The sequence below is a fragment of the Sceloporus undulatus genome, chromosome 2 (genome assembly GCF_019175285.1).
Source record: "Sceloporus undulatus isolate JIND9_A2432 ecotype Alabama chromosome 2, SceUnd_v1.1, whole genome shotgun sequence".
In the NCBI taxonomy this organism is placed as follows: domain Eukaryota; kingdom Metazoa; phylum Chordata; class Lepidosauria; order Squamata; family Phrynosomatidae; genus Sceloporus; species Sceloporus undulatus.
Genome location: NC_056523.1, coordinates 129,568,242 through 129,588,491, shown reverse-complemented (window position 1 = coordinate 129,588,491; position 20,250 = coordinate 129,568,242). Strand labels below are relative to the sequence as shown.

The window sequence follows — 20,250 nt, the reverse complement described above, 5'->3', positions numbered from 1 at the left end:
CAAAGCCAAATATTTTTGGAATTTGCTTCAGCAAATGCTTTGGAAAAGAGATTCATTACATCCAGGAGTTCAAAGTTTGCCAGTGATTTTGAAATTGTTAGAAGCATTTCACCTACTGAAGGAAATATCAATCATGCATGTTAATGTTCACACAAGGTGATGAGATGTTATCTCAAAGGGCAATGTTTTTTGCAGATAGACTTTACAAAAGAAACTCATTAAACTAACCAGTTAATACAACTGGTTTGTCCCTGGCATACACCCAGCTTCTAAAAGAGTTTGTCAGGAATTCAGTCTATGTGCTAAGAACAATTCAACAGGGTGCCCACCCAGATCTCCCCCTCACACAGATAACTGAGAGTGACTGGATGCGCAAGTAGAGAAGCAGAATCAGACTTTAAAAAGAAGCTTAACTAAGCTGTTCCAAGCAGGAAAGTAAAAAGTCAGTAACTGTTTTACCTCTAGCAGTCCACAACCTCTGTCCACCCCAAGGGAAGATTGTGCCTGTCCCCATATGAGTTGCTGTTTGGGATCCACCTCCTGAGTAACAGCCTGGGGCCCCTATACCTGTGAACCTAGCACTATAGGGAATCAGAGCTCACTCAATAAGTTTTAAAGCTTCAAAGACAGCTATGAATGACCCATGATTGTGCTACGCAGTCTCAGGGCCTTCCCCTATATTTGTTTGCTTCAAAGTCAAGGAAATAGACTGGATTATGGTCAAAAACAACAAAAACAACTCAACTCTGTTAATGATCACAGTGATCAAGGTAGCCAGAAAAGATGCTTGGGTCCACTATACCAGAACAAAGAGAGTGTTTTGCTAGCCACAGTGCATTTTTCTCTCTTTTGGTGTGTGTGGTATTCCACATGACCCCAGATGGACCCTGCCTTATAGTCCACCATAATCCCCTAAGTGGCAAGACAGGTACATACTAAGGTCAGCCTCATGGATCTTTTGAGAACAATACCCCACGGGCTTGCCCAACAGGTAGTTTGGGAGTTGCCAATGGGACTACCATCACCTTCAATAATCAGAAGAATGGGCAATGATTGTTTAAATGTCTCACCTGATGAGGCGGCTATCAACTTAACTCCCTTCCCATTTCCTTTGATTTTTCTCATACCAGAGTACTTCAGCCCAGAAAATCAAACACCTTTGCCCGACAGCTAATTTTTGCCCTTAAAAAACCCTGGAAAACTCCCCTCAGTGTGCTGGTTTACATTTCAGGGGACTCCACATCACTGTGATCTCTGTTCTAGCCCCGGCACTTCCATTCAACCAATGCTCTCGGAATGGCTGTGTCTCACTCTATTTCACCCAATTGGACCCCCAGAAGCAAGCCTCATCAATAGTAAGTATCACCAGTAGTGCTGCCTCAACCTTTTCTTGGAAGCGTTAGGAAGACTACATGCTCTCTTGATCCCTGCCCCTCGTGGCTGGCAGCTCAGGGGGGAACTGCGGTAACATCTATGTTGCACCGCATAATTAATACCTCTTTTAGTGAGGGGCGGTTTCCATCTAGCCTGAAATTAGCAGTTGTTAAACCTCTGCTAAAAAAGCCCTCCTTAGACCCCCTTATACATAACAACTATCGGCCTGTGTCGCTGCTGCCTTTTTTGGGAAAGGTGATCGAGAGAGCAGTTGCCTTCCAACTCCAAGCGATCTTGGATGAAACAGATTTTCTTGACCCATTTCAAACTGGCTTCCGGGCGGGCTATGGAGTTGAGACTGCCATGGTCGCCTTAGTCAATGATCTCCGTCTGGGCATAGACAGGGAAAGTGTGTTCCTGTTAGTGCTTTTGGACATCTCAGCGGCTTTCGATACCATTGACCATGGTATCCTTCTGGAACGCCTGAGGGAGTTAGGTATCGGGGGCACTGCGCTCCAGTGGTTCTGTTCCTACCTCTCAGGTAGATTCCAGATGGTGCAGCTGGGGGATGTCTGCTCTGATAAGAGGGAACTTACATCTGGTGTCCCACAGGAGCTATTTTGTCCCCCATGCTACTTAACATTTACATGAAACCGCTGGGAGAGATAATCTGGAGACAGTAAATGCCTGCTTGGAGTCAGTAATGGGCTGGATGAGGAAAAACAAACTCAGCCTGAATCCAGAGAAAACGGAAGTACTGGTGATAGGTCAGACCATATATCACCTATCTTAAAAGACCTTCATTGGCTGCCCATTTGCTTCCGGGCTCAATACAAGGTGTTGGTAATCACCTACAAAGCCCTAAATGGCTTGGGCCCAGGGTACTTAGAGGACCGTCTCTCCCCATATAATCCGCCCCGCACACTCAGGTCAGCAGGGAAAAATTTGCTGGAGGTCCCAACTGTGCGATATGCAACGGACCTTTTCCATCTCAGCCCCAAGAATATGGAACAATCTCCCTGATAAGCTCCGCTCCACCACGTCTTTAGACCTTTTTAAGAAGAATCTCAAAACCTTCTTCTTTTCCCAAGCTTTTCCCCCATGAGATGTGACTTTGGTTATTTTCCCCTCTATCTTTGTATCGACTGTGACATGTTTCTGGATTTCCCCAATCAGCTGGCTGAGTATTAGTTTTTTATATGCTGTTTTTATATATTGTTTTATTGATTGTACTGATTATTATGTATTTTATATGAATTTTGTATGCCGCTTTGATCAAATTGGAAAATCGGGATAGAAATAAACTTTGTTGTTGTTGTTGTTATTATTATTATTATTATTATTATTATTATTATTATTATTATTATGTTCCCCAGGCCCAGGTAGTGAAATTTGTCCACCTGTCCTGAATGGGGTCACGCTCCCCCTGAAGGACTCAGTTCGCAGCTTGGGAGTGCTTCTGGACTTGTCGCTCCAACTGACGTCTCAAGTGGATGAGACGGTCAGAAGCGCTTGTTATCAGCTTCGGCTGATACGCCAGCTGTGACCCTGCCTGGACTGGGGGGACCTTGAAACTGTAGTACATGCTCTGGTAACCTCTCGATTGGATTTCTGTAATGTGCTCTACATAGGGCAACCCTTGTACCAAACCCGGAAGCTTCAATTAGTGCAGAACATGGCTGCGAGACTGGTCGCTGGATGTTCCAGGGCAGACCATATAACACCTATCCTAAGAGATCTCCATTGGCTGCCTATTCACTTCCGGGCCCAATACAAGGTGTTGGTAATTACCTATAAAGCCCTAAATGGTTTGGGCCCAGGGTACTTGGAGGACCGCCTCCCCCCATATAATCCACCCCGCACACTCAGGTCAGCCGGGAAGAATCTGCTGAAGGTCCCAACTGCGCAATATGCGGTGACCTCGCAAAGGGCCTTTTCCATCTCGGCCCTAAAAATGTGGAACAACCTTCCTGACGAGCTCCATTCCACCACCTCCCTGGATCTTTTCAGAAAGAACCTTAAGACCTTTTTCTTTCACCAAGCTTTCCCCCATGAGATGTGATATTATGTCCTCTTCCCCTATTGTGTAACGATTTTCGCAATGTTTTTGGATCAATTCAACCAAGCTGGCTGTGTACTAGTTTTTAATATGATATTTTTACATTGTTTTTATTGATATGTATGTATTTTTATGTTGAATTTTAATCTGTAAGCTGCTTTCATCATCGTGGAAAAGCGGGATAAAAATAAAATCTATTATTATTATTATTATTATTATTATTATTATTATTATTATCCAAAGCTAACTCATGATTTCCTGAGCCTTGAATGAATATGTGATAGTGAAATGCTGTGTGTGATTTTCCCTTTTAAATAAAAAATACTTAATTGGAGAAGCCTGCCTCTGTGTCATTTCTTAGATTAATCAGTACCTTAGTATACAGATGGGAAACGATTTTGTAGGGTCATTGTAGTCAACCCCCTTTCAATTTTGAGCTAAATAAAAATCCCCCTACATGGTTTTGGCTACATTTTGGTGGAGAATGCAGGCAATTAAACTTTTCCCCAAAGTCTGAATATTCCAAACTGATCACTTGGAATGTACAGAGCCCAGACATAGAAAGAACGGAATTCAAAAGAAATCGTTGCAGATGCAGAGATAAATAGAAAGGTGTGTGAGTGGCCATAAGGGCAAAGGTTGGCTAATCCCTTTTCACTCTTTGGTTGGATGTTCCGCATGCTGGCTCTGGTGCACCATCCAGGTGTAGACTCCAGTCATCCTTGGGTGTGACATCAGCGCAGATTCCTGACACCCTGTTTTTATTTTCACTATCATGGGTTGGGAGACAGAGGAAGGTCCCTTCCCATTCAAACCTCAAAACTAGGTCCCATAGCCCCAAAATCACAGTCACAAACCACTTTGGATGAGCAGAGGTAGGTAAAGGCAGGAAGCCACTGGAGACTGCAAATCCAAGTTGAAGGTTGGGAAGTGTGATCACTTTGGAAGAGAAAGGCTGGCAAAGGGAGGGAGACATCCTTGTCCAGAGGCTGGAAATCCAAGTGCAAGTTGGTACAGGGAGAAGGTGCTCCTGAGAAGGAAGAAGGAAATACTCAGGCGAGGCAAGAAGTCCTGGTGTTTGTTTAGGGGCCTGCCAAGGGTAGCATCCCGAGGAGGAAGGCAACATCTGTTAGTGTATATTTGTGTTGAAAATGTTCAGATGTGACGATGGTTGTTAAAGTTTAAAATTGGTTACAGCTGAAGGCCAAAAGCCTAGGCTGCAGACAGAATGTCCAAGGACAACGGAACAAGACAAAATGGAAACAAGATATGTTTTCTGTCTGTACTATGATTGGTTCCTATGTTGCACGGCAACTTGTGAGAAGGAGGCTGGACTAAGTGATCACAGCATGGGAATGTTATACTTATGAGACCAAAGACTGTTCTGGTGGATTCTGGGAGAATGGAGACTGAGAGAGTAAGACGTGTTGTACAGTTATAGCTATTAGCTCGTGTATATAGCAATAAGACAATAAAAGCCCTCTTTAATGAGTGAACCTGCTGGAGTTTCTTTCTTTAATTAAGCAGCTGTTTCACTAGGCATTGTTCCAGCAAGCTGAAAAGCCTGTTTGGAGTTTGCTTTGATCCTGAGTTTCAGAGGAGCCTGCATCTGCATCCAGTTGGCAGCAGACCAGGACCATGGGCAAGAGACATCACCCAAAACATTTCAACAACATCAGGGCTCCCTAGTGAAAGAGTTAGTGTGAGGCCAACCAGATCCTTAGGCCGGGTTTAATGAAGGTTATTGTGGTGGAAATTCCTTGTTGAAATAAAAAGCCATAGAAACATGGAGTCGCTTTGGTTAAAGAAAAATAGGTTTTTAAAATAGAGGCTTGGAGTTTAGAAAAAAAAATTCGAGCAAAGGAGTAAAAAGAGCCTCATGACCCGTAAGAAGCTGGCACCAACAGAATTAGACATAATATACACAATTTAAGATAAGGATACATTGTTGATGTTCAGAAGCAAAGTTAGAAGGAAAGCTACTAAATTCCTAAAGGAGGGGGTAAGGAGTGATGATGCAGTTTTAATGTATGCATGTATTTCTGTTCTGATTGTAAGAATTCTGTATGTTTAAATTGTAATTAGCCAATCAGGTGTATTGAAGAAGCTTCTTTGTCTTCAATAATATAAAAAGAGCCATTTTATCTTGTTCGGGATCTCAGCTTTTTGGAACTTGAATTCCACTGAGTTCAATGTTTTCCTTTGTTGACAATTGGAAATAAACTTATGGATTTTAAATTTACTAGGTCCTCTTGCCAATTCTTTGCTCTGTCAGTCCTAGAATTTTAAGTTTCCAGAAATTTCTGTTACATTATAAAAGGCACTAGCTGCAGTAGTGACCCGATAACCCTCGTGAGGTGAATGGCAGCATCCAGCCCAGACCCAAGAGTTTGCTAGCAGGAAGAGGTGTTCCCAGTAAGGCTAGCAGGGAAGACGTGTACCCACAAAAGAGTTTGCCCTTCCCAGTTGTACTCAGTGCAAATGGGATGTTTCCCAAGGGATTTGTGCTGAAAATTCCACCTACCCCCCTGAGTCTGTTAACTTTCCCTTCTACCAGAAAAAAGGAGTTTTGCTTGCAAAAAGAAGCTGTCCCAAACAGTAAAATCTAGGAGCTAGGATTTCAGCAGAGGTTGTTAAAGGAAGCAAAGTTGTTTCACCATCCAATGTAAATTGGACAGAACAATGTGCTTTTTAAAAAACCCTGGAAAGTTTGCTCTGCTCTCTAGAGTGTGATTTAAAACATCCACTTTAGGAATTTTGGAGGGTAGTATAGAAAATCTGTGTGGAAAAAGCTAGTGTGGCTTTACAGAAATTCACTCTCCCCTCCCCCTGAAGACTTGGAGGACAATACTGCAGGGAAAGAAGTGTGCCCCCACACATCCCTTTCCCCCACTTTTCCTTTTCCGTCACCCCTTTTTGAAATGTTTTTTGTTCCTCCAACAAATCCTTCCTTACCTCCCTTAAATTTTAAGCTTGGGACTTAAAGCTGACCACTGTGCTGTTGGCAACAGATAAACAAGACAGTCCTCCTAAATCTTGAAAGCCTGTGCAAAGCAAATTTGACAAGTAAGCTGCTCTTGGGCTGCTCCAGTTTATTTTCATTTTTTTCCTCCAAAGGAATGTTTCTAAAATGTATGCATGGGTGGACTCCTCACTCCATGCAGATTGTGATTATGTGAGTCCTGGGGCTCTAAAGTTGTTAATTGGGGAGTTAAGGGTTTTTTTGGCCCAAATTAGGGATAATCTGCATATTTTTCCTAGCAGTCCCAACCCAAATTAGGAGATTGACCAAAGCTACAATGGCCACCAGGGCCCCTTACAAGCCGGATGCCCTCAGTTCAATTGACCTATCAGGCTTCTCACTTTGCAGTCTGCTTGACCAGGCCAGGTCCTATCCCTGGCTCTTCCTTTACTAAGACCGGGAGCATTTAAAATGCCGGACAGCTGCTCCACAGATCAAAAACAGACCTCTCCCACATGAAAGCACCGGTTTGACTCCATGGGAAGTCAGGAGAACGAACTTTTTTTTTCCTTTCCAAAGGTTCCCCATGGTCAATAAATAAATAAAGGTCTCATTCTGACTAAAGCCAGCCCTGCTCAACTATGTAAATAGTTGAAAGCACAAGGACACAGAGATGTAATACATAGTGGTGGGGAACAAAGGTCTTCTCCATGAGACTTCAATGTAGAGTTCCTCAAGGAACCCATTAGCAAATATGCTAAAATCCGATCACACATTTTAGAACATGTCTTGTTTTGCCTCTTTGTGCTCTCTAAGTGTTCTGTAAGGACTGGCTGTGTCTTTTTTTTAAGGTTCTACTTATGCTCTGTAAATTTTTAGAAGGTCTGTCTGCCCCCTCCCTCAATGCTCTCCATTTTTTATAGATCTCTGTGGATTCTTTGTGCTCTGTGAGTTTTAATAACACTTTTCTGACCTGGTTGCACTGTGCAAACTTTATCTAACACTATAGCAGACACTGTAACACATTCTTATCCATGTCCATCAGTATTCTCCACTGCAAAATGAAGAGGCACCAATGCCCTGTCTGCATGAACAAAAAGTCCCATATCTTCACCCCCACCCCCAGTTCTGGCATAATCCTGTTTAGATGACACACATGCCACACCCTGTTTCTGGTGCAAACAGTCCAGATGACGTCTGGCACATTCTACAGCAGAATTGGGGTAAAACAGTCTTAAAATGTTTTTTTTTAAATATACCTGTTGCTCTGGATCTTCCCAGAGGATCTGGAACACTCTGTTGCTACACCATGACAGCTGTCTGCATGGGCGTTTTAACAATTTTAAATCAATTAATTATTAATTAATTAACCAATCCTAAATTAACATAAGTTGATAATACAGTTATTATATGAGAACACTAATTATAAATGAAAAGTCCAACCAAAAAACACCTTGCAAAGATATGAGATTCTGTAAAGACGAATTCTTCTGTATATTCCATGACTGATAATATAGGATGAATGTCCCAATGATACAAGTTCAATAAACAGCCTGGCAATAATGGCAGTGTCCCAGTAAACCACAATAAATCACCTTGCGAAGATTTTGCTGGGTTGGTATTTCAAAACTGTAGATATTCAGGGTAGTAGTATATAACCAGTAATTGAAACAATGGTAGCATTGATATAAGTAGCATTACTATCTTTGGTAGCAAGATGGCTACCTCTGGAGTTTTTGTGGCCGTTTCGATTCAAATGTCTTCTTCAGTAATGATATAGCATTTCTATTCCAGATTATAGTTCAAGAAGATATGATTCCAGTAAGCTATTCCATGTTTCCATATTTTAGGCCATATTAAGCTTACAAGTAAAAAAAATCCATGATTGCAGACTAATGGTAACATATATATTGATTTAGAATTGTTATAGCATTTTTGGATTTATTTACAGTGGTACTTAGTGATTTATAGTATACCTACCAATTGTTTTTTCTCCTATTTTTGACCAGTTACAGTGTAAGCCTCCTGTTTTGTTTGTTTGCATGGGCGTTGTGCCAAGCCACTCGGTGTATTCATCAATGCCTTAGAGAAATGAGTGCATCAGAAGTGAGCAACACACTAGGAGACTTGGCAGGACACCCATGCAGACATCCACCATAGTGCAGGATAACAGGGTCAAGTTGGAGCAGCTGAAGGGCCAGGATATTCTGTGCTACTTCTGTAATACCCTGGGCAGTGCAGACAATGCCCAAGCCTCTCTGCCTGAGGAGAATTATTCTAGCTGGAATAGCAGTGAATTGTAAAGGCTGAAACTTTTGGTTTCTCATTCTAGACTGTCAAAATGTCAGTCTGTTCATTCCCTCCCAGCCCTAAGAAACAAATCATGTAGAACATTTTTTTAAAATTAAAAATATCTATAATAAAAAATAGCAGCCCACACCTATACAGTGCTAGATCGTCAATGGAACAAACAGATCCATTGCTCAAGAAAAGTATGCTATAAATCAACCTTGTTAGGAAAGACTGGAGTATTTTTAAACAACAATTAAAGTCAAAGGGCTTAGTTAACTAGCTTAAGACAGATGCTTAATACAAATTAAAGAAAAAAATATAAAATATTTTTAGTTCATGGCTTAGTAAATGCCAGAAGCAGTGAACAGTGTTAAAGGGATGCTTAGGAGGGTTATTTGTAGTGGGCCAGATGTCAGAGACTGGATGTTTTCTGTGAGAACACTTTGTTCTGACCCTGGTTTTATACTTCAACAAAACAAAGTTGGCTTGTAGCTCACTTCTGGATTCTGACTTGACAGAAGAGAGAGAGAGTTAGAGGAACAAAACCAAAGTGCTGGTGGAATAACTTGACCCAGTGTTTTCAACTGAGATCATGATATCAGGAAATGTGGACGTATCCCAACATGCCTCCTCCTTCCAGAGGACTCTTGCTGAAATCACTGATTAAGATTTGCTCCTCTCCTGCTGAAAGGCTAAACTGTTGCCCCTTGAGCTGAAATCCCTTTTGCAGATTCCTACCATTTGTTTAGGAAGTCTGTTGTGATCACTTGTATTTTTGGATACCTTCTCTCAAGAGCTTTGGCTAACAAGTGGCATTGGGCATTTCAAACACACACACACACACACACACACACACACACACACACACACACACACTGTTATGACTCCCTGCAGCCATATGGAAAGCTTTTCTATACACCACTCAATCAGAAGACTTTCCATCTGTATACTCTTTTACTTCTGAGGAATACAGATGCAACTCCATGTGATAGCTGTTCCATGAAACATACTCAAAAGGAGTTAATGCTTGTGAAAAAATCCAGCAAGAGCTGTCAAAAATTATCTCCAGAGTACTTGGCTGTGTGGTATGGTTTAAAATGTGTAAGGACACAGATAAACAGTTTTGGAGAAAAACAAAGAACAGGACTTTATGCTTGCTGATATTAAGCAACATTTAACATCTAAGCCTGGGGGTGACATGCCTAGGTGAAACTGCAAGATGTTAGGGGAATGAAGGACAGAAAGCTTCAGGATCTCTGCTTTATCAGCTGCAAATATTTTTGGTTTCATACTTTCCATGTGCGTGTGGGGGGTGCATGCACCATTAAAAATAGTGGAAAATACTCCGTGTATTTTCAAGGTTGCGGATCCAAGATCCGCACGTTAGGAGGGGCGACTGTATTTTTGGTTTCATCCTTTCTGCTTATTTTGAGTCATAACATCAGAGTAAACGTTTAGTAGCTTGTATTGGGAGCTTCAGGTTCTGGTTTTTATAACTGTTATAGAAAGAAAAGACATCCATATCTGTGGCTTCTCCAACCAGCTGGAAGTGGAAGTTCTGGAGCAGAGTGGTGAAGAACAGGAATAGCTCCATCCGGGCCAGTGCTTCCCCAGGACATGCCCGCTTCCCTGGAAGAGAAGACGACAGAGCAATCACTCACCAGAGATTGTTATAGTGTCTAGGAAACTTGTGTGCTGGAAGTTGCAGGCCATTAATTAAAACGGAATCATGATGAAAAACAGCAGGAAGGTATCCATCAGTCTATACAATCTCTGTCAGTATTTCATTGAGCTATGTAAGGAGGAAACCTGATATGTCTTGATCCATTATCTGAATCAAGATTTGAAAATCCAAATTAATGAACCATTGATTTCCACAGAGAATTCAAGATTTATTTATTTATTTATTTACAGTATTTATACCCCGCCCTTCATCCCTAAAGGCTCTCATTTTACTACTTAAAATGGCCATAACTGTTGCTGCTGCTGCTACTAATACTACTACTATTACTACTTATTATTATTCACATATGTGTTTGGAATTTGAATGTAATTAGTTGGTAAAGATAGGATGAACTCAATATGAAGAAAGACTCCAATTTTTTTGTGTCACACATCTTTGAAACCTGCTATTAAAAAACAAACAAATAAAAAACAGGTAGAGTTTTTTAAAACACATATGGTCATTTGAGAGCATGTTCATTAATGTTTTGTCCTGACACAGTTGGCTTGAAATCTGCAGTGCTGGCTTAGAGCCTCACCAAGATTTAGAGCTGAAGAATTTTGCTGGAGACCAAAAGAGTTATGCTGTAGGTTAAAGTATTGCACACTTTGGTGTGAAAGGTGTGGACCACGCTGGGTAACCCAACCCCCATAGGGGACTGTACACATGATGTGGTGGTACACCTAGTAGGAATGGTATGGCTGATGATGTGGCTAGTGAGAAAGGGCACCACCTCCTTTTCTCACTCACCCAGCAGCCACGCCAAACCTGGAATAGACTGCCAGGAGCCCACAGAAACCCATTTTGGTTTCTCAGTTGCCATGGCTCTCTCAGCCAAGGTAGCCAAGGGAGCAGAGAAGCCTGCTCCCACTGATTTGCTTCCCCCCCCCCAACATTTTTATAGTCTGGCTGGGTGATGAATGGCAAGCCAGGTTGGGGGGCAGTTGAGCAAGGCAAATGTAGCCTCTTGTCTTGAGTACAAATTATAGAATCTTAGAGTTGGAAGAGACCACAAGGGCCATCCTGTCCAACTCCCTGCCATGCAGGAACCCTCAATCAAAGCATGCCCAACAGGTGGCCATCCAGCCTCTGCTTAAAGACCTCCAAGGAGGGACACTCCACTACACTCCGAGGAAGTGTGTTCCACTGTTAAACAGCCCTTACTGTCAGGAAGTTCCTCCTAATATTGAGGTGGAATCTCTTTTCCTGCAGTTTGAATCCATCTCTCCTCTAGATGCCTGTCTGGAGTCAGTAATGGGCTGGATGAGGGAAAACAGACTCAGGCTGAATCCAGAGAAAACGGAAGTACTTGTGATAGGTTCCCCAGGTCCAGGTTTGGAGGTTTGTCCACCTGTCCTTGACGGGGTCACACTTCCCCTGAAGGACTCTGTTCGCAGTCTGGGGATGCTCTTGGACTCGTCGCTCCACCTCACATCTCAGGTGGATGCGACGGTCAGGAGTACCTGTTATCAACTTCGGTTGATACGCCAGCTGCGACCCTACCTGGGCCGGGGGGACCTTGAAACTGTAGTACATGCTCTGGTAACCTCTCGTTTGGATTTCTGTAATGCGCTCTACATGGGGCAACCCTTGTATCATACCCGGAAGCTTCAGTTGGTTCAGAACATGGCAGCAAGGCTGGTCACTGGATCTTCCAGGGCTAGCCATATAACACCGATACTTGAAGATCTTCATTGGCTGCCTATTCGCTTCTGGGCGCAATACAAGGTGTTGGTCATTACCTATAAAGCCCTAAATGGCTTGGGCCCAGGGTACTTAGAGGACCGCCTCTCTCCATATAATCCGCCCCGCACTCTCAGATCTGGGGATAAACATCTTTTAAAAGTTCCAGATGTGAGACGAGCTGTCACCACGCAAAGGGCCTTCTCAATAGTGGCCCCTAAGCTCTGGAACTTGATCCCCAACGAGCTCCACTCAACCCCCTCCCTAGCCCAATTTAAAAAAGGGCTGAAGACGTATTTGTTCAAACAGGCTTACCCCCAATAGCCCTATTATGTTCCCCTCCCCCATTGCTAGCCTGGATGTTTGTAAATGCTATTGTGTATTGCTGTTTTTATGCCGATATTGCAACTGTTTTTATTGTATTTTATCTGTTATTGGGATGATATATCCCATTATTGTACGCCGCCTTGATCCCTGGAAAGGCGGGATAGAAATAAAACTTTTATTTATTATTATTATTGTTCCAGGTCCTGTTCTTTGAAGCAGCAGAAAACAAGCTTGCTCCCTCCTCAATATGACATCCCTTCAAATATTTAAACAGAACTATCATATCACCTCCTAACCTTCTTTTCTCCAGACTAAACATCCCCAGCTCCCTAAGTCAATCCTCACAGGGCATAGTTTCCAGACCTTTCACCATTTTAGTCCCCCTCTTTGGTCACACTCCAGTTTCTCAGTATACTTTTTGGATTATGGTGCCCAGAACAAGTTATACTTTAGTACAATCAAATGTTATGGCACACCAATTTCTTTAAGAGTGATCCATAGTTTTTCGTGATCTACACAATCAAACACTTTACTATAATCTATAAAGCACAGACTGATCTCCTTTTCCATGCTATTGTTCACCAACTTCTTGACTATGATGTAAGAAAGACAGGTAGTGAGGAAACTCAGAAGAGAGCACCCTGCCCTGTTGCTTGCCTCCTGTGATCACAAAATCACTCTTGAAGTCCCAATCTCTAGTCAATATATAGTGTGACTATTTAGACCCATGTACTCACCTGCTGAAAATGGCATGAAGGCATCTTTCTTCTTAAACTGACCCTTCTCATCCAAGAAATGGGCTGGGTTGAACTCCTGTGGAGTTTCCCACATCAGAGGATCAAAATGCACAGATGTCAAGTGTGGAATGATAACAGTGTCCTTTAGGGAAGAAAGCAAATAAGACAACATGAATTGTTTCAGCTTCATACAAATCTGAAAAATGGCCTCCCATTCAGAAAGGTAGTAAGTTATACACAAAGATGAGTAACTTTATGCCATGGAAAATTTCTCCATGAATGTGGGTCAGAGCAGATTTGCCATCTTTGTGCATATATAATTGAGTAGTTCTTGTACCTGCTTGGACTGTGGAAGTTTATAGCCATTTCTATGATTCCCAAAATCCATTCTTTACACAGTAAATATGGAAATCACTGTGCCTGCGGGATAGTGAAGCCCCTAAATAGTGAAGCAGTTCTTTTACCTGCTTTGATTGTGGAAGTTCATAGCCAAAAATCTATTATTTACAGTAAATGTGTTAATCACTGTACCTGGGGGATAGCGAAGCCCCTGAATTCTGTACAACAAGTTGTAGAGCGTGAAAAGTTCTCAAGATTCAGACTTGTGTATCGTTGAACCTCATGGACAACAGCATTAGTAAAGGGCATCATCATCCGGTCTTCCATCCTTGGGGGACGACTGATACCTATAACCCCGTTCATCTCTTCTTGGACTTTTGCTATAATTAAAAACATTTGGAAAATGTAATCCCAGAATTCTGGGGATTACATTCCTGCTAGCAGCACTGGAGATTCAGATCTGAAGGAAAACTACAACTGCATAAACAAGTTAGCTGGATTGCTGCCCATTTTTAAAGACAGCATACAAGAATGAAATTTATTGGCATGCAAATAGTTCAACCTTCCTTGAAATCTTTCCCCCAAATGGACTAATTTATGATTCTAAAGAGCTGGTGCTTTTCAATTTAGGGGGGAAAAGATAAAGGGAGGAGAGCACAACATAATTTTATAAAATTAAACATGGAGCATGGAATCAGAGGAAAAGAATATTGTTTTGCATGTTAGAGTATTAATAAATTAGGATCATTAAAATAAAATGGATTGGCAAAATGTTCAAGCCTTATTTTTAAAAGCTTTTTCATATATTACATAATAAATATACATAATCTTCTACCACAAGATTCAATAGCTTCCCAAAAAAAGAGGAGATAAATTACATTTTAATTCTACTATCTATTCAAATCATTACTAACACTCCCCCAGACCTTTAAATAATTGTTTTCAAATAACTTTTGATTCTTAGATGTTACAGTTAATCCGAAATATTTTACCTTCTTTACAGTTTCATAACCTGTTTTATTGACTAGTTCTTCCTTTTCTATAGCACTCATATTTTTTGTTAGTATGTTAGTTTTGACTCACAAATTTGCTGTACTCTCTTAGTTACAATAACAGTGTCCTATCCCAGCAAGTGCCTTAAGCTTACATTCTTTTTTTCAAATCTTAACTCTCCTTATTTGTTTTCATTCCCAATCTCTGAGTCCAGAATTTCCCAAATTAAAACAAGTAATAGCAAAAGTGTGTATTCCTATTGCTTTTTTGCATATACAGAACATCTGCCCCATACATGGGCTTATCATCCGCGGCTTTAAGCCTACTGTTTGTAACAATGTTGCACTCGGGAGCGCATGGCTATTGAAACAAACAGGACTTGAGGTCCACTGCGTATACAAAGGGCCCACTGTAATTGGATATAATCAATTGAATATTATCAGCTACCTTGAATCCCATTTTGGGGGAATGGCAGGATATAAATCCAATAAATGAATAAATAAATAAATAAATAACATTTTATTATTATTAAGGCCATTTCTCATATTAATCTCAACTACTATATATCTTCCCTTTTCATCAGCTAAAATTAATTTTGATGATAATTTTGGTTTTTTCATTTATAACAATGCCATTATTTTTTGTTTTCCCCAGAGATATTAATTTCTCTCAGAAACTTTTTGTTTTAATAATTGATCATGCCTTTTCCTATTTCAAATTTCCTGGAGACAAGTGACAGAATCTTAGAATCATAGAGTTGGAAGAGACCACAAGGGCCATCCAGTCCAACCTGCTGACACACAGGAACACACAGAATTCATAAGAGTCCCATGACCTTTGTGGTTCTCTGGAATATCTGTTTACCTTGAACGTGTGGCAATCTAGCCATCACAAAAAGTGCAAAATTCAATGCATTGCTTGTGGTTGTCGATCCAGCAACAAAGAGCCCAAACACACTCATGACTATATCTTCTTGGTTGTAAATTACCTCAGAAGAGTTTTTTTCCTGTGAATAAATGAAAGGAAAGGAGGAAGAGTGAAAATACAGCGCGCCTGCTCCATAAGCGGGCATGCCATATGCGGCTTCCAGTTTACGCAGAAGCTGTGCTGCAATACCTTCAATGCCGCATGCGGCCACTGCGCATGCATGCCACACTGCTGCATGCATGAGCCCCATTCACTATAATGGGGCTCAAGCACAGGCGGAATTCACCTTAGGCAGAGGGTCCGGAATGGATCCCCCCGCATAAGGTGAGGTTCCACTGTATCTGCTTTACAGAAAAATAGGGGATCTGAATCATCTTATCTTGTTACAAATAATATTACAGAATATTGTTTTATGTTGCTCTGTGATATTTTGATATTGTTCTATAAATATTTCTCTGTGATATCATTATATCATAATACCCTCCCATTCCCCATTAATATTGTTTTTAATGTATTAACTTGTATTTAAAAATGTTAACTCATTTTAAAATGCAGAGAAAAAACTGTGTGTGTGTGTGTGTGTGTGTGTGTGTGTGTGTGTGTGTGTTTAATTTGCAGGGTGGTATGCAAAACAGGGAAACTACATAAATTCATCCTAAACAGTGAGGAAATTGAAGTAGTTCAAGAATTCCCATACCTTGGCTCACACATTGATCAGAATGGAAACTGCAGTCAAGAAATCAGAAGAAGACTAGGAATGGGAGGGGCAGCTATGAAAGAACTAGATAGGATCCTAAAGTGCAAAGATATGCAACTGAACACTAAAGTTAGAACCATTCCAATCCACTGTATTCCCCATCACCATCTACAGATGTGAGAGCTGCACAGTGAAGAAAACATACAGAGGAAAATTAACTCTTTTGAAAAGTGGTGTTGGAGAAGAGTGCTGAGGATACTGTGGACAGTCAAAAAGACAAGCAAGTGGGTTCTTAAGCAGATATAGATAGAAAGTTCCCTGGAGCAAAGTTGATAAAATTAAGGCTCTCTTTGGCCACATTAAGAGAAAGAAACTGTGACTCATGAGAAAAGGCAATAATGCTAGGGAAGGTGGAGAGCAGTAGAAAGAGAAGGAAACCACATTCCAGATGGCTAGGCTCAGGAAGCATGAACCTTTGAGACTTAAACAGAGCAGTGGAGAATGGGAGGCTTGGAGAGGTCTCATCCACAGGATCACCATGAGCTGGAGACGAGGGCAGTTCACAACAATGCAACTATAGCTAAAATACTACATAATGCAATAAACACACCAAAAATTCTTCATATTCATTCATAATATTATGTCATTGTCCTTGGGCTGGCAGCTTGATGAAAGAAATGTTTGGGTGAAAACTATTATCCCAGATTATGAAGCAGACAACAAGCTAGATAAGGAAAACTAAAAGCTACAGGACTGGTTATAGTGAAACAAAGAATAAACTGATCTTTTTCATAAAATTACCAATTTTACTCTGGTCAAAGTAGTTGACCATAGCACATTTCTGTGATAGGAGCTGAGAGAACTGAGTGAATTCTGTTCCAACAGGCTGCTTGAACCATCTCCATCTGGCCAGTTATAAATATTGACCTCAATCCCCCCCCCCCCCCTTTCCCCCTTTCGTTTCATGTCTTAAATTTAGACTGTAATCCCAAGGGCAGGAAAAGTCATACTATGGTTTTTTTTTTAGATACTTTGTGTGCCTTTTTTGCTAAAGGCCAAAGTACACCTGTTTTAAATAAATAAAAACATCTGAACGTAAATGTAAATATTTGCTCTACTTACTTAAGCATGAACAAGCATTCGATAATATGTTAGCAAAAGGGCATAAACATGATCAGAAAAGAATTCATTTTCCCCTTGATATTACAGATACAATAGGTCTACACACAAGACTCCTACTTAAAGCTAATGACTAGCTATGCCTTAAAAATCTCATTGAACCCAGCCAATAATACCCAGTGTTCTATGTACAAAGGTAATCAAATATCTTATGAGGGTATTTTTCTGTCAGAAAAATTTCATCTGTTTTTGTTTGTTTGTTTGTTTTTGTTTTTACATCTGCTTACTTGCTTCAATCTTACATGGATGTGAATATGAAAACTTTCCATTTGACCTTAGTCTGCAATACATCATGATAGTCTTTAACAATAAGAAAATAAGAAAAGGAATCTGGGCATCTGGTGAAATGAGCCATCCTTCAAGGAAAGTCAAGGAGAACAATAAAAGTTTTCCAACCCAAAAATCCCTTTGCAAATTTTCTGGCCTTCAGAATGCAAGAGTTTTTCCTGCTGTTCTCTAAAAGAAGTTATTAGTCAAAGATCTAGCTTTCTTTCCATTATTTCAAATAGACTTTTCAAAGTTCCACAGCTTCTTTTCAACATGACCAGGGGGGTTCCAGGCAAAGATAATATTTGACAAACTGCATTTCTTTTGGGGCAATTATCTCCCTGCAGTTTTAGCAGATTTAATATTTGTACCTCATTTTCTTTTCAAGTGTGCATGTGTATCTATGTACTTTAAGGGGATGGTTCCAACGAGCCTACCCTTCATACATTTTTGAGACATTTCTCCCTTCTTCTTCCAACAACCTCTGAATCCACCCATTTCTTAGTCCTAATCTGTATCACTTCTTGGGATCTAAATCCTGCTCACAATAACCCATTAAGAACATGTAATATTGATAAGGTTCTTAGAACCTTATCGGATTTTGTGAGTACAGTGGACCCTTGTTATACACTGGGGTTTGGTTCCAAGATCCTCCGTGGATAACAAAATCCGTGGATGCTCAAGTCCCATTAAATATGAAATAGCAAATGGAAAATCAAGGTTTGATATTTGAAATTTATACTTTTTTTGAACATTTTCAAACCGTGGATGCTTGAATCCGTGCATAAGAAATTCGTGTATAAGAAGGGCCAACTGTATACATCCTTGATTTAAGATTTTCTCCATTCTGCCAGAATTGTATTTTCTTACCTAGTTATTTGCTTTATCCACATTTGCCATTTAAAAAACTCTGTCTGTTATTCCCAGTATGAACACTGTACATATTTTCACATCTGTGTGTCCAGTAAAATTTTTCATTTGAAATAGCTGTGTGGGAAGGTCATGGGGACCAATATGCCTAGATCCACTACTACCAAAGTTAAAAGACCCCTTGGAGGCTGATATGCTCAGAACAATATCTAAGAGTAACGAGATGTCTTCAGACAGCATCCCTGGTAAAAAGGGATGCTGGTTCAGTAGCAAACTAGAATCATAGAATGCTAGAGTTGGAAGAGACCCTGAGGTCCAACCAGCCCAACTCCCCTTGTGCCATGCAGGAACTCACAATCAAAGCACTTCAGGCAGATGACTATCCAGCCTCTGCTTAAAAACACTCAGATGAAAGAGACTCCACTACTCTCCAAGGAGCATATTTCATGGTCAAGCAGTTCTTACCATCAGGAAATTACCGTCAGGTTTAGGTGGAATCTCTTTTCCTGTAGTTTGAAACCATTGTTCCATGGTTTATCCCTGTAGAGATCATCCTTACAGTTCCTCGGGAAAATGTGAATGTGCCGCGGTCTAGTCTCTGAAGCAGTAGAATGTTCCATAGTCTAGTCTCCAAAGCAGCTGAAAACAAGCTTGGTCCATCCTCATTATGACTTCCCTTCAAATATTTAAATATGTCACATCTCAGTCTTCTCTTCACTAAGCTAAACATGTCCAGCTTCCTAAACTGCTCCACATAGAGCATGGTTTCCAGACCTTTCACCATTTTGGCCACAATTCTCTGGACAATGTTTCTTGCAGAAAGTCCCTGGCTTGATCGCTGGTTTCTCCAGGTAGAATTAACAAATTCCTGTACAACTACTGCTAATTGTTTTGAACAACACTAGGCTAGATGGACTAACAGTGTAAGGCAGCTTCATGTGTTCTGGTACCTACCTTCTCCAGTTTGATAAGAAAGCAGTCAATATAGTCACGGGGATTCTCAGGGTCCAGTGTCTGGCTGTGAGATTTTACCTCCTCACGGATGTAGGCCTGCAGTTTTTCACAATCAGCAAATACCTTCTGGTGCAGTCCAGGCAGGTAATCCATCATTTGTGGGAAAGAGCTGTACAACTGGGATACAAATTATATCTTTAATTTTCAAGTCAAACCTTTGAGTCCAGCCACCCCCAAAGGGTGTAGCTAAATGTCATGACAGCTATTTTTTAAGAAGACACTTTTCCCCCCACAGTCCTCACTGAAGGACCCTTTGTATATGCCAAGAATGAACACAATGTATAAGCCCCTCCTTTTTATATTGCCTATAGCCTCCAAAATAAGATGAAGCTCAGTCAAGATGATCCCTTTGCCAAGTGGAAACCATTCTGTTTCTCCATTTCTATTCTAACTGTGACCTCTTGTCTTACATACAGATTTCTTATCAGGACTATCAACTATGGTGGCACTCCTATGTCTTTAAGAGGATTCCATAACTTTTTGTGATCTATGTAGTCAAAGGCTTTTCTATAATCTATAAAGCACACGGTGATTTCTTCCAGAATTTTTGGTGCACTCCATTAGCCAGTGTATATTTTCTATGTGAATCCTAGTGCCTCTTCTTTTCTTGAACCTCTAGGATTTCTCTCTCCATTTATGATTGGGGTCTATGCTGCAGATCTTTGTGCATAATTTTGTGACTCCTTTTGTGTCTATCTCGCCTTCCTGTCCCCCTCCCATCCTGAAGGACCTGAGGGTCACTCCAACCGTGCCACAAACCCTGTCGCTGCTCCTGTGCAATGCCAGGTCTATTAATAACAAGACCCA

At 40.9% G+C, this 20,250-nt stretch overlaps 1 protein-coding gene across 2 annotated transcripts in view; it reads right to left on the bottom strand.

The window, feature by feature from the left end:
* Positions 1-6,505: 6,505 nt before the first annotated feature.
* The window catches only part of LOC121921666 (cytochrome P450 2C4-like), a 43,297-nt gene continuing 29,552 nt past the window's right edge, over positions 6,506-20,250 (bottom strand). For both annotated transcript variants that reach the window (XM_042450053.1, XM_042450052.1), the window contains 5 exons: positions 19,384-19,560; positions 15,354-15,495; positions 13,689-13,876; positions 13,158-13,299; positions 6,506-10,316 (listed from right to left, as the gene is read on the bottom strand). In XM_042450053.1, the coding sequence (XP_042305987.1) occupies positions 10,129-10,316; positions 13,158-13,299; positions 13,689-13,876; positions 15,354-15,495; positions 19,384-19,560 (837 nt within the window). In that variant the 3' untranslated portion in view covers positions 6,506-10,128. The remainder of the gene's footprint in view (positions 10,317-13,157; positions 13,300-13,688; positions 13,877-15,353; positions 15,496-19,383; positions 19,561-20,250) is intronic.